Consider the following 27,261-nt stretch of genomic DNA (forward strand, 5'->3'; position numbering starts at 1 on the left):
TGTATGCATTATTGGATCAACCGTTTTGAGCTTGTTTGACCACAGAAAACTTAATACAAACTCTGACTATCCTCTCTGCAAGGGGCCATATCATCTGACCTCTTCCTCCATTCTTGGCATCTGGTGTGAGCTGTTACAGTAGTACTAATAGGGTTTGCTTTTTTGGAAAATACAGCCCTATAAATTATGACCGTACATTTTCACAACATTTGTTGTTGTGGACCATAAATTCAGACTAGGTCTGAGGTGGTGGTTCCATTAGCATTCAGTCTAGAGACATATTTTAGGATAACACTATAACTACAAAGTTTGGTAATGTTGGTTTACTGTAGGTGGCAGAAGGGACCTCCGCTATTAAACAAACACCATGCATATGCAGGAGAAAATCCACATGTTAAAACTAAAGATAAGAATGGCAGTTTGGCAGCTGGAATGGCACTAAAACGATACATCTGACTGGAATTAAAGATATAAATTGGGAGTTGGTACTGCTCTGTAATGGTGTTTCATTTATTGGGTAAAAGCTTTGCCCTTTGTAAAACTTATTAACTGGAAAACCTCCATTAAATAAGCAGGTTTTCTTTATACTAGTTTGGTGGGATAATTCCTTGGAACATCTCTTGATACAGTTTGGAGATTACCATGTTGCTGAAGCCTCTGTGGGATGTAACATTAGAGCAGTTTGAGCAGAATAGTCATATAATCAGGCATTTGTCGTATAGCATTTGTAAGTGAACCCATCCCAACAAACTGTGTGCAAATTTCCAATAAAAGCTGCTTTAAATGTTTCTCTTTGCTAGTTGGTAATGATTAGTAAAAAAATAATAATTCTGTTTTTATAATGTGGACTACTTCAAAAAGAGGCCTGTGTTCCTTTTTGAAATACTTTGTGTTAGATAATAGTTTTTATTTAAATGTCACTTGGCTGAATGGTGGCTTTACTGCATATAGTAGTTCTGTAATTACCTGTGGAAGAGAAAACTTGGTCATGTTGTGCTCACCTCTGCTGGTCCTGCTCACAGCCTGCAGGAAGCTTCCGGGCGGTAAGACAATACCAGGCTGCATAAAAAAGATAATGGAATCTAGTGGCTCTGACACGGCTTGATCCCAAAGTCTGTGGAAAGTTTAAGGAATAACTTATAAGACTTCCAGCATTTCAGGTTTGGATCACTTTCAGGGATTTTTCTGATTGGAAAGGGTAGAAAGAAATCACACCATCAGGGCCACGTTTTAGTTTTTAAAAACTAACAAGTTCGTGCTTTGAGTCTTTCCTGCATTTTGCATTGGCAGCACAAAATGTTTGCATTGAATATTCTAGATTTAAACATAAATATTTAATGGATTTAGCAAAACTGCTGAACTATAGCTTGCCGTACTTTTCATTTGCAGGTTTACATGAATTGGATATAAATAAGCTTTTTTTTTTTTATTAGTTTTGTAAGAAACTTTCTTCCAGGCTCATGCTAGACTCTCAGATTTAGGCAGGTGTCAGCTGAATGTATAAATAAGAAACTTTACTAATTTCAGATTTCAGTGTTTAACTTTTTTATCATGTCAAAATGCTTAATGGAAACTAAATGGAATCTTTGTCAGCAATAATTAAGAGTTCACTCAATATGATTAATGTTTGATGAATTAGCCAGAAAGTTACTACAGTCCCATCCACCAACTTTGATCAGAGTTTTTATATATATATATATATATATATATGCATATATGCTCCTCTGCTTCCTATAAGACAAATCCCCTTATAGTTTTGTTACAGTCACCGAGCACCTCAGGAAATCAGATTATAAAGGATAAATGGTGCAGATTAAATGGCAATGAGTACTGCCAGCATTACTGTAGATGTTTTAATTATCGTTTAACACATTTCCACTGTAGTTTAGCTAGTTTATGAATTTCATGTGCATGTTTTAACATGATTTATACGGCTACACGTAATTTTATTGTGTAAGAACAGCTTCTTGTTTCCCATCCAACATTTATGTCCTGCTTAGACTTGCAATACAAACAGCCCCTTAGTTTACTGAAAAGAAGCACTCAGAACATTCCTGTATACTGATGGTAAGCATCAGCACAAGCTCTTCCTTTCCTGTCCCCACTGTAGGGACAGTAAGCCTAAAGCCGTTACATTTTTCACTAAAAGGTGCTTTCTAGAGAGGAAGGTGCTTAGAGTCTAAAAAGCCAATAAATTTAGCAGTAAACCATCTGAGCTGGCTCGATTGTAGCCAAACTCTTCCCCTCAGTGAAGGATAATGTACTTATTCAGTGCTTTTGGACCTAGAGGAAAGGAATGATGTATCCAGATTATGTGTTACCTTGGAGTCATGGAAAAAATGGGCCAAACTGATGCACTGCACTCAGATGGATGTATATAGCTATATAGATACAGTAGAGACATATTCAGAGAGATGTATAGAGATGGAGAGATGTGGATATATATTTTGGTCAGTAAAGGAGAGGATATTTGATGTAAGTCCAGAATCTATTCTGCCCATGGGTTCAGGCCAGGTCGCCATGCTTTGAGCTCAATTCATTTAGTGCTTTGAACAGGACGATTTGATTCAAGTAGAGACTCCATCACTTTCTAGAAGCCTTACCTGCTGATGATTTTTTTAATGTATTACTCAAAGTTCCTCTTGAATCCAACAGATATTGAAGCAATTAGTAATGCCTCAAAATGGATTGTATCTCAAATTGTTTGTATTTTAACTGCAGATAAATTACACTAAAATTCTACATGCCTGTTTTTAATTAAATTTACCTTTGTTTCACCAACAGAATAAAAGCTTATTTTCCAGCATTTGATGTGCCAATTCAGACACAATCTGCTTATTTCAGTTATTGGTGGATTGATTCAGCGCATCACTAACCTTTGCCATGGTCTTTATGCTTTAAGCTGCGATTCAGTTAAGCATTACATTTTAATTAAAATGGATTCTTTTAAAAAATCCTCTTCTTTGATAAAGTTTTTAACACTTTGAGTTTGTCTTTCGGTTCTAAATACATCCTTTCACAAAACTGCTAAGGAAAAATGTTTTTACATCAAATCACTTGATATAACACTTTACCTTACTGCCTTGTATGAAAAAGACTGGAAATAGTTGGAGGATGATGTCGCCCCCTAGAGCTGTGGCTGAATTACGGATACATCACGTTTACATTCTTCACTACCATGTTTAAAATTATTTTGTGAACAAACATATGCAGTTTTATTACATTTGATATTTAAAGAGAATACTGCAATTGTGAAACTTTGCATTCTCAAAATGAGCAGAATATCAACATCTGGCGCACACTTAGAGTGGAAACGCAGCTGCTTCCTGAAGTAGACTGGGGGATACCTCAGAGGATTTCAGATATTAATTGGGAGGCTTGTTGGATAATTACTGCAAATCAACAGGAATCGGTAGATTAACGTCGATATTTTGAATGTCTGCATCTATTCCATGAATATATCTTAATGCTGTATGCTGATGGTCACCCCTGTCTCTAGTTGTGTTCCTCATGAACTTTTAAGGGAAATTAAATTGATATTTTAATAAATCTGAGAATAAGTGAAAGATGGATGGAAAAATGATTGCTTCTGTTCAAGTGAATACAGGCTTGACTAATATTTGATAGTTTGAAATGAGTTTACATAAAAGTTTGAGGAAGCGGTGCAGCTCTGAAATAGTGCTGCAATTTAAATGGGTGACACTAAAAGATTGATTAAAAATTGAACAGTTGGACTACGAACGGAAAAAAGTGAGAGGGTGCCTCAAATATTTTCCTTTCGGTTCGAGAGCAAAATCACATTTAAAGAGATGCGTCAAAACAAAAGATTAAAGCAAAATAGAGTAAGAGCACGCAGGTCAGAAAGTAGCTCAGATGAGGAACAGATTCATTGAATAAAAGCCTGAATCTGAAGACGTTGAAGGGGAAGGAGAGAAAATTAGAAGGCGAAATTAGAGTGCAGAGAAGAAGCAAGTGATGCATGAAGGTAACGCCTTGCAGGAAGCTCAGTCTTATATCATTTGAGCACCTTTATGGTTTAGACACAGATTTTTATTTTTTCTCCCCCTCCTTTTGTCTTTCCCGCTTGTCTCGCCCGCCGTCTGTCTCTTTCATTTCAGCTCACTGGTTCCTTTAAAGGTGCTCTTGCATGTCATAGTCAAATTACCCAGATTGCTTTGCTGTAATGAATGTCGAAGCAGCAGAGTGCGCTGCCCCGTTTCAAGCCGGTGCTACTGATATTTATCAAAATTCAACACAAGTCCACTTTTATTGGGAAACTTGTTCTATTTGCCCCTGTTGTTTCTCACAGTCTGTCCTCTAAACTTGGAGTAGTCTTTGTCAGAGTTGGTTGGTTTGAATATTAAAGTAAGAAAAAAATAAACCATGGCAGGTTCGTTTCGGCAATGTTCACAGCATATAATTTATGATTAATGTAAAAACCACTTGTGCCCTCTATTCCACAGCTCTCATATACACAGGTGATGGTTTGTGAATACTCTAAATCAGTGCATTAGCATCCTTTCACAGCCTCGACAGTTGAATTTAAGGTAATGTTAACACTGTGGCCATCAAGCTCCCATCTCCTGATGGTCTATATTTATCATTTTAGGACTTCATGCATATCAGCTTTAATTATGAAGCAATTTATAAATATGAAATGCATATAAATAAATGCAAAAAAAATGCATAAATATGATTAATGTCTAAATTGTGATTCCGTGGGAAAACAGTTTTGTATAGATCACTATTAACTTTCAAGGTTTTCATGGTGAAGCAGTTGCTTATTTGTATTAAGATGTGTACAGACAAGGTTGTAGAAAAAGTAAACCCACATTAAATCATACAGCTTTGTATAAAAGAAAATTATAGTTGGCATTCTTCTGCTTTTCTAAAGTAATATGTACCAATTAACATACTGTAGATGCCATAGAGATGACGTGAACTCAAGAAGCTGTTGGTGGAGAAACCTCTATATGAATTTAAAGGTGTTGGCAGCCAGGTGCTGCAAACTGTAGTGCTTATCTGCTCAACATGTAACCATTTAAAAATAATTTTGTTTGCATTCAGTATCTGACATAATGCAATAGTAAAAAGGCATCAGAAATGAGCTAGTAACCGTTGTTGCTACTGATCTGGTTATAACTGGGTTTCCAACCACTGTCATATGAGAAGAATTAACAAGTTTATACTACAGTCTTTACTAGAGTTTTTAGCCCAAAAAGTTATTTCTAATGTAGAAAAAATTGATAAATATAGGTTGTAGGAAGGGTTGCCAAGAAAGGGTATTTTCGTTACTCTAGTTGAGTGACTCTGTTCTGACTGATCAGATGACACCAACTTTTAAAATTCTTGCCCAAAATCTACAGTGATTATCTAAAGTTTGAACCATGTTGCCATTCATGGATAGTCATTCTGGCTTAAGCATCTTGAGCTTCTTGGATTTGGATGAAAATGCTTCAAAATCTTTTTGGGATCAATTAAACCTTTTTTTTTTTTTTAGTAAGTGCCAAGCAAATCTGCCTGAAAATGATACATTTTTTTGTTTGAGTTAAGTGATATCGGATATTAAAATCTGAACATTAGTAATTTTTTCTGCAATATCCGTTATGCTATAAAGAACAGTTGAAGAATTTAGACCTTGTGTGGTAGAGGGATTTGGTACCATGACCCTTGATACATTAACATTTAAACTGTTAACTGAAAAACAATAACCCTTTTCACCTCTATAGAGGGAAAGCAATCTGCATTGAGTTAAATCCACCCCTACACAATCGATGTGTTTATTCAGCAGCTGCTCTGCATACTGTGGAGAAATATATCGTACCTTGATCATAACTGCATGTCTGAGAATTTGGCTGCAGGCAGACTTAAAAAATGCACACAGACACAAACACACACACAGGGTTATCTCACAATACAGTTGCACACATGTGGTCAGAGCTGTTTTAGTATTTGTACATTACTCAGCAGTTTTTTTAATTACCTAAATTAGGCCAGGGTTTTGCCTGAAGGAAGGCAATGGGAGGGAGGCGGCTGAGCTCTGTGTTCTGGGTCCATCGCACACAAGAAGGCCACTGATACACATGCAGACAAGAGCACACGCACTACCTCTCAAAGGTGGCTGGGACACACACTCAGACTTGCCTTTAATAGGGCCATTTATGAGTTTCAAATCAAATTGCCCTCTAACCTGATGTCAGGACACACACTCACACTCATATGCACACACTCTCACACACATTGTGGACCTCTCCTTTCTCCTTTATTTCCCCTGTCACTGCTGATGGTCTCACATTTAGAGAGCTGTCTACTACCCGGGTGGTGCCATGGCTCTAAAGCTCAAGGGTAATTGGAAATATTTCACACATTACCCTCCACTACTCAAACACACACAAATTCTTATCTGTCACATCTGACTCCTTGGTGATCGGAGTCTGATCATAAGAGCGCTTGTGTGGCCAAAATGGTGCCCAGTGTGCAGCCACTGAGATTAAAGATAAACACGATGACTCCATTTCAATTTCCTATCTTCTTTGTCTATATTGAGATTTTTCTGAAATCTTCCAGGTTTCAGTTCTATCGCTGTCAATCTTATATTGGGTCTCTCTTATTATATGTACTCTATTGAAAAGTCAAGCCTTTATCAGACATAGAACAGAATTAGACAGTAGCTACGGGTGGACAAATGGACAAATGAGGAAATGATTGTCTGCATTTAACAGGTTATAACTGGGGCTTTTTCTTTTCATACGGAGTTGGAACCGTAAATTCTGATAATGTACAATTAGTTGGGGTTGCATACAAAATACTAAATAGGTGTAACTATACTTTAAGCTGTTATGAGATATTTAGTTAGAACAGATTAAAATGAGACCTCACCTTTTTTTAAGAGAAAATAATCCTTTTAATTTGTTTTTCTCGTTCATTAGATTTTATAAATAATGGTGTGCTTTAGGGGATATTTAATCAGTGTTGTTTGGAGATTCCCATTTATTGCTGTTTTAAAGCAAGACTATATCCTAATGTTATCTGAAGGTCAGAGTGGCTGAAAAATCCCCCACAGAAGAGGAAAAATCTGACCATATGACCTGCCCTTTTGGAAAGAGGATGCTAAAACAGCGTCTTCCTCAATGAATATTATAAATGGTCATGAAATCATACCCTGCATGGGTGTAAAAGGAACCAGCAACATGGAACCTTGTGTCCGTCTGAGTTTTTCCGTTTGCTGTTTTAGTTTATGAAATCTGACAAACAAGATACACAAAATTTTAGTGTTGAGGGGAAACTTCCTAAACAATATCCACTAACAAAATTTAGCATCTACTTTTGCAGCTCTGCATCTGTAGTTTCTAAATTATCATGCAAACATTACTTGTCAAGAAAATTTGTCATTGTTTAACATTGAAAAATCCCTTTTAAAAGATTAAATCACTAAGAACTTATTTAGTAGGATAATATATTTTCTGTTGCATGCATTCAGATTCTTTATCCCAATAATAGATTTGGTCCATGGACATTTATTGCTTGATAGGTCCACACTAGATGTAAATGAACCAAATGAATTTCCTCATATTGTTATGAATGTAAGGATATTAAAAAGCTTTTTTTGTTTTGTTTGTTTTGTTGCAATATTCAGCAATAGGATTGCAGTTACAGGTTTCCTAAAATCCCACAGTCCTTATTCTGTTCATCTTCTGAACCCTCTATTGCTGTGTCTATATTAGTGACATATATTAGTGTTATAGATTTTGAACTTTAAATTGAGGTGCCACTAATCGGAAATAGTTTTTGTCTTTGAATTAAAGGCTTTAGAGTTAATTCAATGCTTACAGTAAGTAGCCTTATGGAATCACCATGGGGTCAACATCCAGCTGGGGGATAGTTTGAATTTAATTTCTGGTCCTAAGGTGTCTAGGGTGTCTCCAAGCCCGCTAGATGTCAGTCAGCCTCAGCTATTCTTCCTAACGAAGTTGATGTCTAAATAGATTAGATAATTAATTACTTTGTTTTCTCCTATTTGCTGGTATTGTCATACAGAACTAAATGTTTTAAAGTTAAATTGGCTGTGCTCAGTTGCAGAGTTCTGCAACACCATACCCTGCTTTCTTCCTAAATCAGAGTTATATTTAGCTGCGTGTAGCAGTGAAAGGAATTCATAACAAATGTTTTTTATATTTTCCAGAATCAGCAGATGTGTTTTGAAATGACAAAGCACCAGAATCTCTGACAGCTTTTACTGCTGATGTTTCAGTTCAGCTCATATTTTGAACATCATTAGTTCTGTTTTTTGGAGCGTTTGTTTCTACATTTGTTCCTCTAACATTTTAACTCCTTCATCTCCATCCTTCAATCTGTTCGCTTCTTTTAAACATCTTAATTGCTGTTGTCTTATTAGTCTTGAATGCTTTTTTAAAATATAAGTTCAACAGTTTCCACATTTCCCTCCTGTGTTGGAAAACATCCCTCATTGTCTGAGAAATTACTCTTGCTCACATGTCCTTTAAAAAAGAAAGTGTCTTTATATATTTTGCAAAATTTCTACCAAATTGAACTGCAGTGTTTGTGATGATGCTCTTATTTTAGCTTCCGATGTATCGTCTAAATAAAGTGCACCACTTTTGGAGGTTCTTATACCTAACTATAGAAGTGCTAAACCATTTCAAGTGCTTGCTCAACATCTGGTCTTTTAGTTTGCATCATTCAAAAGCAGCTAAAAGGCACCTTGGGTTCTACATGTAATTGAAATGCTGTTAAAAATCCTCTTAGAAATGGCTACAACATTGTGTTCAAAGCTACTATTTACAGCTGAATCTACTGACATTGTTTCACACTCTGTTGATAACACTAGGTATTGTTTTCAAATGTGTTTATAAATCAAGCAGGTAATAAAAAAATCCAAACTGATTGTATATGGGCAGAAATACTTTACAAGTGCTTGATTATCCCCACTTACTACTTTTTCTCACCATCTCTAATCACTCACTTGAGCTCTTGTGTTATTTCAGCTGCAATTATTTGCTTTGCCCAAAGGAAAGAGCTGCTTTTGATGGAAGATGGGCAGGGTCAAAGAAATGGAAATGTGAGCACCGCTTTTAAAATCTTTTTTACTTTTAATCCTCTTAAGGCAAAACTTTCATTTCTCACAAAAAGGGTCTGTGCTTTCTGTAATTATCATTGCCCATTGTGCAGTCAAAATAGAAAAATATATTTTTTAATCCAAGCAAGAAACTGATCCAGAGTTTTGATCATATCTTGGACAGAGTTAAAACCACTTTCATCAAGCATTGCGCTGGAAAAATGAATTAAAAATAAGGAGAAATGTTTTTAAATGCGTGCATTTCCCCTTAATTTGAGTAGTTAAATAACATTTGCCAATGGAATTAGTATTTTCACTCTTAAAATTAGATAATTAGAATTTAAAATAAGACAATGCTATTGTTTTTTCCTTTAAATGTAAATTGTCTTATTCCACTGGCGAAGTGTCTCAATTGCCTCCTCAATTCAAGAACAAATTCCCCCCCCCTTTTTTTTTTTTTTTCTTTTTTAAGAAAAGTGACTTATTTAGATGTACATTGTTTGCAGTGTGGAGGTCTATAGAGAGCACCATATTTAAGACATTCCAAATTCAGTGACCTTTTTAGCAAGTGTTGCATTTGGCAAAAAAGCACTCAAAACCCTTAAACCGCTATATTTTCCCTGCTTTTTTATGATTGCCTGATATGTTGTGGGGAAATAAAATGCACAAAGCTGCGGTCAGATTTGCTTTTTACATCTAAATTTAGTAATATAGTCTTTAACTTCACAAACAGTCATAACATTGCAAGAATATGAAAAGATACAGTTTTAAAATGGCATTTCTGAATAATAAACTATTATAATACTATGATTATTAAAAAGTGGAAAGATTAGATATTTGGCTCAGGAAGAGGCTTGTTCTCTGTTTTATTTATGTCTCACCAGTTAAGAGCAACCTTAATCACCTGCAGCACTTCAGAATGGTGGTAATTTCAGTTGGCTAAATATGAGCTAACAAAACCACACAGCCAGATGTACCATTATATACAGTTTTATATTACAGTCAACATTTTATATAAAAGTAGATATCTACCGTCACACAAACACACCACAGAACTTACTTTGTGTTAATGAGTCAGCTTTTCTTTTTTCCATACATGTAATTTTTATTTATATCAAGTTCAGAGAACAATATTGACTTTGGCAAAATGAAATGACAAAAAAAGATTGAAAGCAAACATTATAAATCTAATTGGCTCTGTTTTTATAGGCATTTGTTTGAGTCAAAGTACTGGGATGTACGCTTTTACCTGTGTTTTTTATAGTGTGCTTCTCGTCCTTTTTGAGCTTAATCATTTGTCATTTTATAAAGGAACCAAAAAAAAATGACACTTGTAATTCTGCTCCTAACATCATTCCTCAGAATAACAGAAACACATGGTGCAACAATGAACATTTTTATATATATATATACCATATATATATATGTATTTTTAATTTTTTTTCTTTTTGAAAGCATTTGAGTCTGTAGAGTGAGTCTTGGAGTGAACGTTGGTGATTCTGTAAATATTTTTCTGCCTCTGACATTCATCAGTTTAGTTTCAACCTTTGACCCCGTGTGGCACAAATAAGTCTTTAAGTCACACAAAATGAGTTTTAAAATGATTTTTTTTTTCCCCCATGGGTTTGTGCTCTGACGATGCTACAGTGCTGAAAGTAGCCATTTGAACTTTGAATCTTGCACTTCAGTTTGGATAGACCCTCTCATAATTGTGCAAATGCCTGCTTTCCACAGCATGCCCAGAAAGCACTAAACAATTTTTTTTCTCTTTTTACAAACTGATGGTGTGTTCCTGGATTGACCCTGTCTACAAATACACATCCAGTCTGTTTCATCACTGCACCCACACTTATGCACCCATTACCATCATTCCTCTGTTTCCATTATCCGACATACAGCATGTTCTTGTCTTTCAGAAATGGGCACTCACATGTTCCATCATGCCCTCATCTCTTCCATTTTGTAATCCATATTGACTTGATTGTGATCCCAATATTTTTCTTTTAACTGCTCCCTCCGCCTTTTTTTCCCACCCTCATATCTATTGATCATGTCCATTGCACGGAGCTCTGTATTTATACTCCCATAATCCACAGGGGCAGCCAGCCAAGAATTCTGACCCATACATGAGTGGAGGACGTCATCATTCAAATTCATTGCTTTCTCTTTTTCTTTTTTTCTTTTTGTGGTGGAAAAGGCATCTCAGAAAGCTGGTCAGTGTAAGAAGTGAAAGCCAAAACGGCAGGATACGCTCCAGATGTTTTGGGGTCAAAAAGGTTTTCTCTGGTATCCCCAGCAGTCGTATTGTTTTGAATCCAGTTTAATCCACATGTGGCTTGTGGAGTTGGTGGGTGGGTGGATGGACTCTGGAGAACTTGGTGGTCGGTGAAGCTGTCGCTTTTCACACTATCTGGCTCAATCAAACCTTTATCTGATCCTATTTATGATTTGATTTTTTTTTTTTTTTTTACTACAAATACACTTTTGTCCCCTTTTTTGTAGAATTTTGATGAACTCCTTTCATCTTTTTTTAAGTATTTAATTAAAACTTGTCCTTCCCATCTTCTATGTAATTTCCTGGACTTCTTGCTGGGCAATTAAATTGGCTGTGACTCAGTTGGACTCCTCTCCCTCATTTTGATCCCACCTGCCTGCTCTTATACCTTATTTTCTGCTCCCAAAATTTCACCTCTAATCACCCTCCTGAATCACCATCCTATTTGGAAATCTTTATCCATCTTTGCCTCATTCCTGTTCTGCTGTAACCGGACTATACCACACTTTCTTCCAGGTCGTCACCACCCTTCCCCTTCTCCTTGCTCCTCTCTTTTGATTTCCCTCCATTTGTTCCACTGTTTGAGTTTGAGTTAGTGGTGTTATAAGCGTGGATGTATCCCCGTTTAAAATCGGGACCCCCAAAGCCCCCTCCACTCTCGCCCTCGTCGCTGGTTGTAGATGAGGTGGTGCTCGTCGTGGAGGCGCACTGCACCAGCATCCCGTGCAGGGACTGACTGCGTCTGGTCCAGATCACGCTCAGCCTCTTGGCACAGCTCACAGCGCCATAGCGTCTGGCAACAGTTGCCGCTGCATCGGTTGCTAAGGCAACAGAGGAGCCCATGTCAAGAGAGTGTCGGCGCTTGCCAACAGTCCCGCCGGCGGGGCTAAGAGGGGACAGGGGGCTCTGATAAGCCTGTGAGGAGTTCCATTTGTCCCTGCCTCTGGGTGTGATTCTCCAGTCCAACAACTCAGAGTCTCTCAGGGGGGCAGCCAGAGAGAAGCTGGCCCGATTTGTCAGTTCTCTCTCCAGACGGGGATTGGGGCGGTCCCTGGAACGAGACTGCCGGGGCAGTGTGGATGAAGGAGAGGGGGAGTAGTAGAGGGGAGTTCTGTCACTCTCTAGATTTTGCGGCAGCGCCTTCCTCTGTCTCACCACCAGCGCCATCTCACTTCCTGCCCCTGTAGTGGTGGAAACCACCCCTCCAGCCGACAGAAACTGCTCCAGATTGACTCTGGGCTTTGGCCTGGGCTTCGGGGGCAGTTTTGGAGGCAAGGGGGAGGCAGAATCAGCTCCTTCTTTTTCCTTTTCCTTTTCTTTCTCTGCCTCGCCATCTCTCTTAGACGGCAGACCATTGGGTAGGACCACCATCATCACGTCTCCAGAGCCATTGGATTGAAAACATCCACCCCCATTTCCCCCTTTATCTCCACATCCAACCCCCCCGCCCTGGCAGCAGGCCACAACTCCAGCCTCAGTGTTGCCGTTGTGACAGAATGCGTGGTCATCATGGTTGCAAACCCGATGCCGGACCATGAGCGCCACTGTAAACACGAGTAGGGTCACCACAACGACTCCTCCAACCAGGATGGTGAGCGTCCCGCCCAGGAAGTGGGCTTGGAGTGAGCGGCACGCCGGGTACACATCCTTGGTAGAAAATGAGGTGCATCCAAGTACTTTCGTTGCAGCCAACGAGGTGATTGTGTCGTCAAAAATGGCCAGCACACACAGGTTGTAATCCACCCCAGAAACCAGGTTCTTCAGCAGGAAGCGGTCGCTAGTTGATGGGATGATTCTAGGGACAGAGTTCAGAAAGAAAGGTTATACTTTTAGTATGAGCAGAGATGCGAGTTAGGATATAAAATACATTGACTAACTTGTACTGTGACCCGATTATTCATGCTGTCGTTACTGCGCAAAAGGTTGGAAAAAATCTGGATATTGAAGGAACAGAGTTAATGCTTTTAAAGAACGGATGGAGTTCTTAAGCAGAAAACAGGAAATTAATCTTTTGTGGCAAATGCATGAGGGTAATTTAAAAAAACTAATTTGAAGGGTAGGTGGCTTCTATAGCAGTTGACAATCCTTTTTAATCAGAATCTTAAATATTAAGGCAAATCTTTGAGCTGTGCTGTCCAGGTAGTTTTTTTGTTTGTTTTAATTTAGATATTTAAGCATTAATAATAGAGACCATGTTTCTAAGGTAATATGTTAAATGCAAGTTTAATATAGTATAAAGAAAAATTAGCCTAGAAAAAAAAAACTACACAGGATTGATGTACACAAAGCAAGTTCACATTTTACAGTCAGATCCATGACTGTACAGGGGGAGTGTGCCTAGTGGTTAGTGCATACAGCTTGGAATTCTGAGGTTCTGAGTTAAAGTCCCACTCCCACAGACTGCCACTCTGGCTCTCTAAGCAAGACCCTTAACCCCACACTGCTCCCAGAGTGCCCCACATAGGGTTGGTCGGTGGGTGCAGATGTTAAATACCTCTGCAAAAAATGTGAGATCAATAAAGTTAAATTATAAACCACTAAATTGATCTGAAATGTAACTTTGTTTTTGATGTCCATACCAAATGAATGGTAACCTTCTTTAATGGTATTGTAACTAGTGCTAACAGAGTAGAGATGTATACCACCATTTTTCTCCTCTCTGCATTTAAAATTAGAAACTTTCTGTTGATAACAGTAACATCCACAAAGAAAGTAAACTATGATTTTTGATGATTTTTGTCTGCATGCGTACATGTTTATGGTGGGCTTTAGAGAAAGAAGTGTTTTGACACTGTGCTGATTTTAAGTGCTGAAGTTAACAAGTGTAGGAGAGGTGAACTGAATGGATGGAGAGCAGGGTTTACATAATTTGCATTTTGCTTGGTTTTTGTATTTTAAAAAGCAAACAGGTGAAATATATTTGGGGTTTTTGTTGAATGTGTGGGAGACTGTAGCCCACCTCAAGTGTTGGTGCCAGATGATGTTTGTCCTCTGCAGCTTTAGCCCTCTTGTGTAGGGAAAAATAGTTTTTCTCCTCTGCTGTTTTCTCTTTTTCTTGGTTTTCTCCATCCACATATCTTATTTAAATTATTGCATTTCTAACCATTTAGTGTGTCCTCTGACTTTACTTTGTTCAGTAAATGCCATCTAGGATGACTCAGCCACACAGGGAGCTTCTCCTTTAATGCCCCAGCCTTATTCTGTTTAAAATGCATTCAAAATAAAGACGGAGGACGGCAGCAGATTTCCTCTGCTTTTAAATGGGGTGTAATTACAGTCATGTAATCAGGTTTTACAAATGAAACCAGTCTGATTGACGCTTCTCATACATATTTATGTTAGTGTTGATGGGATGATGGGATTAGATGTTTAATAATGCAGTGTGGCTGGGAAATCAGAGGCTCCTACTTTCAGGCATGCTGCAGGGCAGATGCTTGGATTTTAAGCTATGGAGCCAATATTGATCTATCCTAAGGCTTAAAATCTAAAAAAAACAGTGGAAACCATCACAAAGGTAGACCTCCCATCGAAAGGTTTGTTTTCCAAAGAAAAGAGTTGATTTATTATACTAGCTGTGAAATGATCTTTACCTGAATTCAGATGAGACTGAATGATGGGGGGGAAAAAAGAAAAACTGAGAAAAATGTTATTTATTTTACAAGTTGGTTCATAAGCCATTGCCCAGTAGGGAAAGTCTCTCCCCTTCTCTTAGACAAGGGTCAAAAACTTTAGATGTCTCTGGGCAAAAACCATCTGAAGCAAACTGAATTACCTCAGTTATGCTGCTCCTTGTGGATATGGCTTTCGAGACCTGTGGTCTAAATTAAAAGAAAAACCTCCTATAGAAGTATCTGCTGTAAATTTACAGTAAAACTTTTTATTTGTAATTTAAAAAAAAACTTAAGAAAAAAAAAGGAAGAACTAAAAGCTCATTATTAGGTCCAGCTATATGGTTTCAGTCCCTCTACACAAGAGCTTTAAGTCAACGAATTACCCAAAAGATCAGATTTTTATCACTTAAAATTTACCTGACAATTCATTCTTTTGGATCAGAGCAGGTATTTAAAACCAACCGTAAAATCAACACTGTTCATTAGAAAAGATATTTGTTTTCAAACAATAAATGACATGACGAGTTTGTCAAAACAAGACTGGTAAAAGTGGAGCTTGTTCCATTTCCATTAATTAGTTCCCTCAACTCTGTCCGTGCACTAAGACCTTTTGTTCTTTAATTTGTTTGGCAGCTCTGTGGAATGATCGACACCAATTATTCTAGGAAGTGTAAAGCATCAGAGGAGTTACTAATATTAGCATCAGAAGTGGAACATGCAGTCGGATGCGTTATTTGAATTTTTCAAGCCATGGATGTATTGTCTAATGTGTCATGCTTGAAAAAACCCAGACTCTGGGGCAATCAGACGCTCTATAGGATAGTTTCTCCTGTAAAGCCCAGTTGTTCAGGGTTGGTGCTCAATCAGTTTTCCAGCATGGAGTATACAAGGGTCAGAACTGAGGGCTCTTAGGAAAAAAACCTACTGTAGAAATGTATCCAGAATCTTTGTGCCTGTAACTGAGTCACAAAACTTTTTTTCTCATCACTGACAGGCTTTTAGCGTAAAGTGGCGCCATTTTAGTCTTTACTTACAAATAGGTTTGGTTATCTTCCAGTTGTGAACTGCCAATTTTTGCTTTGACTGATTCTGATTTTCTCTTCACAGGATATAATATTGACCAAAAAAAAGGATGCTACATATTCTTTGAAAGGGCTTTTAGTTAGAATCCAGCCAAACTGAAGGGAAAGCAACATTATCTTTGTTTATCTCCAACTTTCAGCAAAGACTGCTTACAGGTATTTTTCAATAAAACAAGAGTTCAGTATTTTCAGCAGACAGCAGGACGGCTGATTGACAAGAAAATGGTCTCTTATACTTTAAGGTTGTATAAAATATTTTGTGGTCTGTAGAGTGTTGTATTGAAATTGATCAATGGAAAACAGCCACAAGTGTCACATTTTTATGCATCTAAAATCCTGTTGTATTAACTGGATAATTTATTTTTTTTTTCATGGCTCCCCATTGTCATAGGTCTTTCCCCTCAAAAGCTAATGCTTCCCATTGATCCAGTCAGAACAATAATTAATCGGTTTAAAAATGCTTGAGATGACTATCAGCATGAGAAGTGGCAATGTACTGTTATTTGTCATTGCCATTATTGTCACCTATTAATCCAAAGGGCATTTGTGCTGTAAATACTATATATAGTATTTATATATGTATCTATCTCCTTTATCTTTCCCCCAAATCTTTCTTTACAATCTAGACAGACTGCGTTTCTGCTGGTTTTAAAAGCTCACTGGGCTCTCCCTGACCTGCAAGCTTCTCTTCATTTTAGTCACTGTGGTATATCTCTATTAGCCTCAGCAGCAGCCATGTAGTGCTTCAGCATCCAAGGTCATTTAGGCTCAGTTTTCCCTCGACTCTTCGGTATCATTTCCTCCAAGTCTCTCCACTCCTCCCTTATCTCTTTATCTTTTCACCTTTTCTTCTGTTAATCCTTTATCGTCACCATATTTTACTTCTCCACACCAACCCTTTTTCCTTTATTTTTGATGTGAATCACCTCTTCATTAATTTTTTTGCATGTTGACTGGCAACACTAAATGTAAGGATATTCATTGAAAAATACACAAAAGGCACCCCTGTTTGCTACCGATTTGTTTTTCTGCAACAGTGTTATGCTCATACACGTACTAGTCAAACGAAATGATACTCATCTAAAATCTGAGTGCTCTTCGTGATAATGTCGCCTTTTGTGATGAGCTGCTGGTTGGAAATCAAATTCAACAATTTATTTGAATGTTTTTTTTTTTATGTTTGTAGCTTCATTTGCAGCCTTTATTGTTCTCTGGCTCTTAACCTCCAAGAAAGTGCAGATGCTGTGCTTCAAATTGCTGTTTGGTTAAATCTAGCCAAAAAAAGCATGCACATGGAAAAACTGATTCTGTTGTTTATAGTGACTCTAGAATGAGCTGTTATCTAAATCCAGGAGGGTAAGCAAGTTATAGTAAAGGAAAATAATGGGTCAGTTTTGGCTCATCTTTCTACTCAATTATTATTTTCACCATTGGAGCAGAGTCTAGTGGTCTAACACCTGACAGGATTGGGCCACAGAGGAGAGGGGAGTGAGATCAACTCAAGAAGGAACAACAAGGCAATTATCTCCTCGTCTGCCTGACATCTATACTGCTCCCGTTTCCTTTCCTTCATGTCACTTCCTCTGTCAGTTTACCCTTTCCTCTCTTCCAGGGTCTGTATTTGTTGAACTATTAAATGTTTCATTGGCTGTCTTCCTTAATTTAGCCTTCAGAGATGCTTTGTTTTCCTTAATCTATCCAAACGTCAGTCTTTTTGCTTCATTTTTGTCGTTTCCCCTCCTGTTTGGTTCCTGTTTTCCCAATTCAAATTAGGCACCAGTTTTTTTTGCCTGTCATTGTTTTGCAGTTTCCCTTGAAAACCCTGTAGGTTTTTGGAGGGTTGCCAACTTGTTATCCAAATAATTGAGGTTCGAAACAATGCTTTCTATGGCAGAAATTTCCCTTCCAACCATGCATCAATTTAAGCCAATTTGTGGAATATTTCATACATGCTTTAATTAGAAACTTAACAGAAATTGATCTGTTATTTTTTTAAAAATGCAGCCTTGTAATTTAAAGTTGTTTGGTTTGATTCGGTCTTGCATTTTGTTCTGTTTTTTAAGCTTGAAAATTACTGTATCTCCTTTAAATATTAAGCTTGCAGTTAAAATGATAATGTTGAATTAAGCTACACATTTACAAATTTACAACATTCATCCAGCTCAGTCATTATTCAGTTCTTGCCTATAAAGACACAGTGACCTAACCTTTAAACTCAAAGTACACAAACAAAATGTCTTTTTTGATGCATTGGTAAATTGGTATAGATTCTAGTCTATTTGTTTGAACCTACAGTAGCAGCCATTCAAAATGGCCCTTCCCAGTCAAACACCAGCCGAATGCCAGCCAACTTCCAGTCACTGAAGTGACCCCCCTCTTCTCCTGGGTGTGAATATTTTTTTTTACTCTGACTCCACCCTTTTAGTGAATTACAGGGTCTGACCAGGAGATGACGCTTCTCTTTAGATCTTAATGTCCACAAATCATGACAAAGAATATTTAAATACAAACATTGATGTTTAAAAAGGAATAGTAGGGGACCAGCCAAGTGCCCATCATGGAAAATAGGGAAGTTTTGAATGCCTACTACTGTACAAGGTTACCTTTCCTTCTCCTTATATTTCAGAGACTTGTCTGCACACCTAATGCATCAGTTCAATTCTGTTCTTTTGACATATAGTGGAAAAACTGACAAAGGCACAGTTTTAGTTACTCCTAACTAGTGGAGAAGTAATCCCAAACTAGTCCTGTTTAAACTTGCCTTATTCAGTTCTTGATCTAATTTTAAACTTCAACATTTTGATCTGTATAGCTTGTCTTTCAAATTAAAGCACCTTATTATTATTTTTTTTTTTATACGTATCATTACTACAGTACAATCAGACACATATGTACTGTAAATGACAAGTGGCTATTTCTTTCTTCATGACCTTATGCCTTTGATTTAAGCCAGTAGTTTTGCACAAACTAGTTTAAGATGAACTGCATCCTCCCATAGGGTACATCTAAAGTCAGTTAGAACCCCCATCCCTGTTCTCAATTTTTTTTTCTTTCTGGTGATTGTCCTTGATTTCCCTTCACTTTCTCCATCGCTGTCTCTTCATGCCTCTGCTCTGCCCCTGCTGTTTTATCTCTAAGTCTCATCTGTGTTAATTCTTGCCTCAGCAGATGCACTTATCGTGTTTCTTGTATGATTTCTTGTCCCTGTTTGCCAGGCTTATACCCAGCTAAATGGGGATGTTCATATCAGATTCCCCAGCAGTACTGCGTTTGACATGTGGCGTGCCCTATGTTACAGGAGCAGAACCTGCAGGTGCTTTAGGAAGCAACTGTATTGAGAAGCTGTTATACTCAACAAGCTGCTTTGGAAATATGTTCGTTTTTAATACATTTGTAATGTCACTCTGCACTCTGTCAAATATTATTTCAATATTGTATAGTTGGCAGCAAAAAATGGTGCATTGAATTTCATGTAATTCTCAGGTTCTTTCTCTTTCATTGCCTTTCCTTCCTGTGAGTCATTAGCCCTGTTCTCTGCCATCTACCTCTCAGCATGCTGTTTTCCTGAGAATGTCAAAATTTCTACCTGCTCTTTCTAATTGTGCGCCACTCTTTATTTCAAGTCTGTACCAATGTGCTCATTATTTCATAAACTCCACATGATTCCGTCTGCAACTGCCCCTTTCGCCTCGGCCTTTTGATCGTTCCCTTTGCTGTTAAATTGTGTCCCAAGTTCGGGGCTTTTGAGTTCTCCCCAGGAAGGTTGATCCCCGTTGAGACCGGGGCGGAACCGTGAGAATTTTTAAAGCCCTTACTTTCCTGGTTTGGTAGAGGTGGTTTTAAAGCCAAAACTAAATTTGACTTTTAGCCTTGAAATGTGCCTGCTGATGCATTGTATGCATAAATGATTCAGATCTTATTTCCCATGGGTGTTTAGGGGAGAATATCCATGCTTAAAATACATGAGCGCAATAGAAAGCAGCAGAGTGCATCTTATATATAGTGTTATAGGCAGAGGGGATTGGAGTCGGTGCCACCTAACGTAAACGTTAATGTTTTGTATAATATGGACCTGCAGCAGAATTTTTCTGTGACATTTCAAGTGGATAAAGTGGAGTGAATAGACTGTGTACTTTAATGTTTTGGGGGATTGTTCACATAGCTACTGTCCTGATCCAAAACTACAAGACTTTTTGACTTTTTTTTTTTTGCAGGGAAATGCAATAACCTGAATTTCCCCACTGCTGTATAATAATGGGTATTTCTTCTCTATGCATCCTCCTATTAACAAGCTAATATCTGCGTCTTTAGCGGCCATACATTTGAGTGTACTGTATAAAATCCCTGGGCTAACTTTACCCTCATGCGTTATAAGGGTACTTTATAGCTACGGGCTGAAATTTTGAAAACCACTTAGCTTTATTAAGCCATGTTTATCATGTTCAAGAAAAAAAGGTAAACTGCAGAGCACCTCTACCTGAATTAGAAAGCTCTGTTAGCACAGTAGTTCTAACAATTCCTTATTCTAATAACTGTTATCATGCCAATGCTATTGGTGGCCCACTGATACGAATGCTATAAAGTTCATATCGACACGAAGATGCTACTGTAATGCTGACCCTTGCGTCCAAACACAAACACTGTGTTGCTGATGCTACAGTAGTCAACAGCACTGCACCCTTTATGCTGCTATTCTTATACAAACTCTAATAGGCTAAATTGGGCTTTGAAACCAAATTATATGGAATACATGCCTTGCACAACTAATTTGCACTGTACTTATCAGAGCACAAATAGAGTAAGGCTTGGTGAAGCCAAGCTTTCTCCTCGAGCAACTAATCTGTTTTCTTCAGTGTTTCTCCTTGGAGGCAGTTCTGTCAGAATTTAAAACACACATTTTCATTTTAGCCTATTAAAGTGCAGCTTTGTATTTAGGGGTTTATCCAGCCATTTTGAAAACTGTGCTTTCCGTTTTAAGAAACTCCAGCTGTTAAGCTTGCACAGTATTTAAATCTACTTAATATTCTAATTTCTTTCTTTAAAAAAGTCCAGCACATTGCCATATGATAAAGTACTTAAAATCAATGGTAACGAGGTCTGTACCTTTTTTTTTTTTTTTTTTTTCCCCTCCAGGTATTTTTATGCAACCTGCTACCCAACAAGAGCTAGACTGTTTTTGTTAAAGCATTGATGTCTCTCTAGGAACAATAGATTAGGTGTTTTATAAGTCTGTGGTAGTCTATTCAAGTCAAATATTGGTTAGGCTTTCCTTTTTACCTCGCCTTGTGTTTATGTACTCTAACTTAGAATGTCTAGTCCATGGATATTGAGTAGTTTAGTTTTTTAAAATGGTACTTGAAGACATCTAGTTATGTTCCTCTAATCTACAGTACATGGTTTTCCATGAGTTAACAATTAAACATTCAAAGCAGATTTATATTAACATCGTTATCTGTTCCTTTGCTGGCCAAGGACCACCAAGGTGTTGTAACATTGGACGGCTCCTCTAGTTGAGACTTGGGCGTCTCAATAATAGAAGCAGAGGGTGATGGGGTGAACTGCATCCAGCAGGTTCATGGTAGCTGGCACTATCTGAGATGCGATCAGTATTATACAAGCCAGCCTAAAATGAAGGCTGGAGTCGTCCAGAAAGAGGCTGACCTTTAAAAGTGATTAAATCTGCCACTCAGTGTGGTCTGCTATGCTCTGCAGCCTGTGTAACAGTTACATTGTTGTTGTTTCAGTCAAGCTATATAAATGTACTTTTCACTGTGTTAGAACAGCTATCTCTTTTTGTTTTCTGGTTTCCATTATCAAACACTCTGCTTTCTTCAGTTATTTTCTCTACCTCAGGGTTCTTTTGATCAGTTTAGATGGGTTGAGGTTCTTCTTATTGTAAAGTAGGAACTCTGCAGTACTGTAAATCTGTTACAGAAAGCTTTCAGTCCCATTCTTCTATTCTTTCCATTTCAATTTAAAAGTCATCGTTTCATTGAATCATTTTTTTGTTGTTGTTTTTCAGATTTGCCAGCTGCTGTAATACCGCAGTTGTCTCTTGCACATCGGTGACAAGAGATAAATCTATATTATAAATCCCTTCTGGCATTCTAGTGGGCTTGGTTTCATTCTAATAGTTGCCACTTTGATTTGCTCTATCTTTCCCACTTTTCTTTTGCTTTGACAGGCCCTTTTTCTTTCCTGCCTTTTCCTTTTTTTTTTTTTTTTTGACAATCCCCAGTTTAAAAATTGTACTTTTGATTCCCAACTGAAGGTTGGATTTCCATAATCCAGATAAAGCCCAAATTGGTCAGTCCTTATTGACTTAACTTTGTCTATCATGATAGTGGCATCTGCTTGATGTTTTCCTGTATTATGGTTTTGGATGCATGTCTAAAGCACCATGCCTGTCCTCATGACGTTACACGTTCATTTTTTACCACGCCTTACTGGCCAGCAGTTAAAGTAAAACTAATATTAAACTAGTTTTAGACTGACAGTGAAATCATGCCTACTTCATTCAATCATTAAATCGAGCATTGTTTTATGGTGGTCATAGCTTTTGTGTGGGCAGTATAATTTTGTAAACTAATTTGGACATTTTCATGAACTACTTGGTGAGCAGGCTGTTTTATTTGTCTTCTAAATGCATGGCACTAGCAGGCTAGTACCATCATTGGCATGACTAGCATTTAGCATGCCACTAGGATGCTGATGCCAGTCAGTAGAGTACTTCCTGCTAATTGATGCTAATGTCCGGCTTATCCTGATGCCATGCTCGCTTCTGACATTAACATGCCATCTTTGCTGTCACTCTTAAACCAATAACCACTGACAGGACGCTAATGCTATTACTAGCACAGTTATAAGCTTTCTGACCAAAACTAGCATCAGCTTGTTATACCCATTAGTTTGTTTTGCATGCATTACAAAACTGTTTTGTACACCACTGAGAAAAGGATGTGGAACAAAACTGTTAGTTTAAAATGCGATCAAAACGAGCCCAAATAATCACTCCTTGACCGGGTCAAGTACTGTATATCTGTGCCAAAGTGCAGTTTGGAATCCTCCAAACAGAGACTCTGCCTATAACCAAACATGATTGTCTGTCCAGATGACTATGTCTCAGACATCTGGTTCATTTCAAGACATCTTAAAAATAGAATCATGTTGCTATTTTCTGTCTAACAAGAATAACTTGTCTCCCGTCAACTCTGTCTAGCAGCACGTGTGTTAACTGTCTTGCTAATTGATCTGTCAAAAACTTTAACATCTAAAAGGCTAACTAACTGAGAGAATGTGCTCTGGGGTTTTTTGTAATTATTCTCAGCTTTATAATCCAACAATTGCTCTAAGAGGATACAAGCAGTCAAACAAATTCTCTGCTAATCAGTGAAATGATCTGAATTGTTTTATATGCCATTCTATCTCCCAGTTTATTAAACGTTTATTAAAACCTGTCCCCTCATTGCTGGACACTTTTCACCTTGGTCTTGTTTGGGCACACCTTTATTCTCTAGACTAGCAAAATGTTGAGATGGTCACAGGCTAATGTCTTTGTTCCTCAGCCCTATAGATCTACCAAAGATGATCCACCAAAGATGATCCCTTTAAGAAATGAGGAATGGAGGAATTTGGTTTGCTTGTAGGGTTAGATTGCAATATTAGAACCTGATAACAGCCTGGGTATTTAAGTTTCCTCATAAATTATTATTTTTTTTTTTTAGGGTAATGTAGTTTCTTTATACTGTGACTGTATGCTATGTAATTCCAGCTTTATAAGTCATTCTCTAACAGAGCTGTAGATTGGCTCCCAGATGTCTTTTAGAATAAAAAACGTCTAGTTTATACCATTTAAAAAGCCAGCTTGTACCTTATTTGGACTAAGATAAATGGATATTTAAGCCTACTCTCAAATATTCAGTTCTTTCCGTGAGGGTTCTGCATGCAGTCATATTCAACACCAGTTTGTTATGAGATTACATGTAGACATTTTTACCTTTATTTTCTGCCCAGTGGGGATTATTTTACTTCAGGCTTTTGCCACACGTTCTAGTCATCAGCTTCCAAGTGTTTTTCTTTTTAAAGCTGCTCTACATTTTCTCTTTTCTAAATTCCTGTGGTTTAAATCATTTACCTCTGATTTATTTATTCCAGCACCACTTCTTCTGTTCCTCATACTGTATGTTCACACCTTTTTTTTTTTACCCCGACTATTTTAGGCAATTATATATAAATATTCCATTCTCCATCCTCCCTCGTTTTTTTTCCCCAGAGGAACAGTTTGAATCCACCTCCCTGCTTTCTCCCCTCAGTCCCTGTCAGTTTGTCTTCTGTCACCCATCCCTCCCTTATCTCAGCTTCTCCTAAGGTGATTTCAGTATAGCCTGTCATCCATCTTCCCTCAGTCTCTCCCCTCCCCATCCTGACATCTCACAGCTTTCATTTGTACCTCATATTCACCTCATTGTCCCTCCTAACTCTTATTATAGCTCTTCATTTATTTTTATATCCCCAATCAATGTTCTGTATTCAGTGCCTTCCTCCATCCTTTCACCACTAATACCCCTTCTCTATGCTGCTTGCTTCTTGGTGCCTTCTTTATAGTACCTAAGGGAAGCAACAATGAATGTCTATAATAGTGCCAGCTGAAATGTAGAAAATACTGTCATGAGTCTCTACTTATTCTTTCTTCCTCACTGTTTCAGCTGCTGTTTTCCTCCAACAACGGTCCCAGCTATTAAAGTTTCATCAGGCTCTGCTTGTAAATTCAGTGGCAGTAAACTGTGTGTGCTAACATAATTCATGAGTCAGGAAGTGGTATTGAACATGTAAGTACACCAAACAGCTAGAAGCCACTCCATATATTTAGAGACTTGTTTCCTTCACCTGAATCAGATCTTGGTTCTGTCAGTCAGTTTGTCTGGATTTTGGTCTATCTCAGATTAATTATAAATTAAGGAAAATGTTCATCCATTTAACCAGTTTAAAGTCCCTTAGAGGTGTATTTATACCCCTTGAACTGTTTCACATTTTTGTCTCAAACTGTTTTTAGTTGGGATTTTGTGATAAAACTACATAAAGTAGTAGATAATTATGAAATGGAGTGAAGTAATTTGTTTTAAATTATGCGTGTCTTCAGCTCTGCAGAGGTCTGGTTAAAAAGCCATTTAATTTTGATGTCTTGGAGAAGGAATCAGTCTAAAAGTTAGTGTAGTAGCTCTCTGGGACTTCGCTTGGGTTTCTCTATTTGGACTTTTATGCTAAATCTTTGGTTATGTTTAATGTTTGTTTCTTCCGGAAGGGGAAAATCCACACCACTCTCAGGTTTTAAGGATTACTCTGTAAAAAGCTTTTATCCCTTTCCATCAATCCCAACCATTGTTTTTGCTGCTTTATTATCCTATTGAAGAATGCCCTTACACTATGATGCTTCTACTGCCATGTTTTGCTGTGTGGATGGTCCTTTTACCAGTGTGGGTTCCTACAACTCAAGTGTTTTGACTTTGGAGCAAAAAATGATTTTGGGTTTGTCTTGATGAAAACAATCTGTCCTTTTCTCTCATGCCACAAAATCTAGATTGTTTATCATAAAAAATCATAAATACATTAGATTTTTCAGTTGTAATTTGACAAAAGTGAAATGCTGTAGGTACCTCTGTAGGCCATCATATACCCCCATATTACCTTAAAGTTTTTATATTTCTTTTTCTCCACTTGTAGATGTATTTCTCTAATTTATATCCTGATACAATTCACCTCAAGGTTTTTCGTGTGGCACGGTGATGTTCATAAATTATATACTACCTATGCACCTCTTTCTAAACCTGACATCACATTTCCTTCATCCCTTAGTTTCTGCTTCTTAATGGCTAAAATGAGCAGCGTCAAGTGTCATAGTGTAAAAGATAAGAATTTAAAGATATTTACCGTAAAGGAGTTTAACTTTTTTTAAAGATGGGGAGACGATGTGGAACAACTTGGATGTTAAAATCAAAACTGAAACCAGAATAAAATCTGATTGTTGTTGAATAATATCAGACTGACCTGTAGATGAGGGTCTCGTCGGCAGTGCAGTTGTATTGTATCTGATACATCCACACGACATATGCTTCGGACAAACGTCCCAAATCCCATCGCACCTGAGCTGAAGTGGAGGTCACTCCCTGTACTCCAACCATCCTGCCCTCCTCCTCAGTCCCCTCGTCGTCCTCCATGCTTCCTCCATCTGCCCTCTCCCCCTCAGAAGACTTTCCACTCTCTCCTTCGTTGGCCTCCCCATCCCCTACATTTCCATCCTCTGCTTCTGCCCCTCGTCCCGCTCCATTGTTTATCCCTCCGTTTTTGCCCGTGCTGATATCAGATGAACCAGGATCTGTCCGTAAAATCCCACTCGTGCCATTCCTGTTGTTTTTGCCGTTAACAGCATTTACCCCAGTGTTTCCACCGACCCCGCCTCGATGAGGCAGGGGGATTATTTTCAAATCCACTGCAGCGGTTGCTTCGCCTGCTGCATTTATCGCAATACACGTGTACGCCCCATCATCCCGGGCGACGGTGACCAAGATATCCAGCGTCCCGTTGCTGAAGGAACTTGTCCGAGATGAGTTGGAAACTATACGATCATCTGGAGAAACCCAGTGGATTATTGGCTCAGGGTCTCCTATGGCACGGCATTTTAGTGTGGCGCGCTGTCCCTCCAGCACCCACAGCTTGTGGGTGTGACGAGTAATTAGAGGTGGCTCGCAAGTGAACTCCTCCTCAGGGATTGACCAGAAATACCTACAGGAAAAGGAACCAGACCAGTGGGATGGGAATTAAGAGGAAAAAAAATCAGATTCATAAAATATATTTCAATCTAAAACAGGCTCTTCATTAATAAAGGAGAGTCAAAGATCAGACTGTTGTATACAGAATGTGTAATGCTACACTGAGCAAACACTAATTAACGACAGATGACAGTAACAGATGCTCACTTCATTTGTCCTTCCTGCCTGATTGTTATCTACAGAGTCTATACATTTCTTAAATGCTGTAGACAGACTTTGAGATTACCCTTCATGGGGGTCCTAGGTTACTTTTCCTGAGCATACCAGATACGTTCCTGGAGCTTACTGGCTAATTTGCAACTCAGTTTTAATTACAGTGGAGGACAAAAAAAATCCAAAGTTTCAAAGCAAGCACATGCTACATTAAAATCCATTAATGTAGTCCTAAGAT

The 27,261-nt window shown here is 38.0% G+C and overlaps 2 protein-coding genes across 3 annotated transcripts in view; one reads left to right on the forward strand and one right to left on the reverse strand.

Moving 5' to 3' along the window:
• pc (pyruvate carboxylase) overlaps window positions 1-27,261 on the forward strand; it is a 373,340-nt gene that overhangs the window by 196,334 nt on the left and 149,745 nt on the right. The gene's annotated exons all lie outside the window — the stretch shown is intronic.
• The window catches only part of lrfn4 (leucine rich repeat and fibronectin type III domain containing 4), a 46,613-nt gene continuing 29,375 nt past the window's right edge, over window positions 10,024-27,261 (reverse strand). The window contains exons 7-8 of the mRNA XM_015373839.1: window positions 26,089-26,823; window positions 10,024-13,146 (exon numbers count right to left, since the gene is read on the reverse strand). Coding sequence (XP_015229325.1) covers window positions 11,847-13,146; window positions 26,089-26,823 — 2,035 coding nt within the window. The 3' untranslated portion in view covers window positions 10,024-11,846. The remainder of the gene's footprint in view (window positions 13,147-26,088; window positions 26,824-27,261) is intronic.

This window comes from Cyprinodon variegatus, unplaced genomic scaffold (genome assembly GCF_000732505.1).
Source record: "Cyprinodon variegatus isolate N-32 unplaced genomic scaffold, C_variegatus-1.0 Scaffold93, whole genome shotgun sequence".
NCBI classification, from domain to species: Eukaryota; Metazoa; Chordata; class Actinopteri; order Cyprinodontiformes; family Cyprinodontidae; genus Cyprinodon; species Cyprinodon variegatus.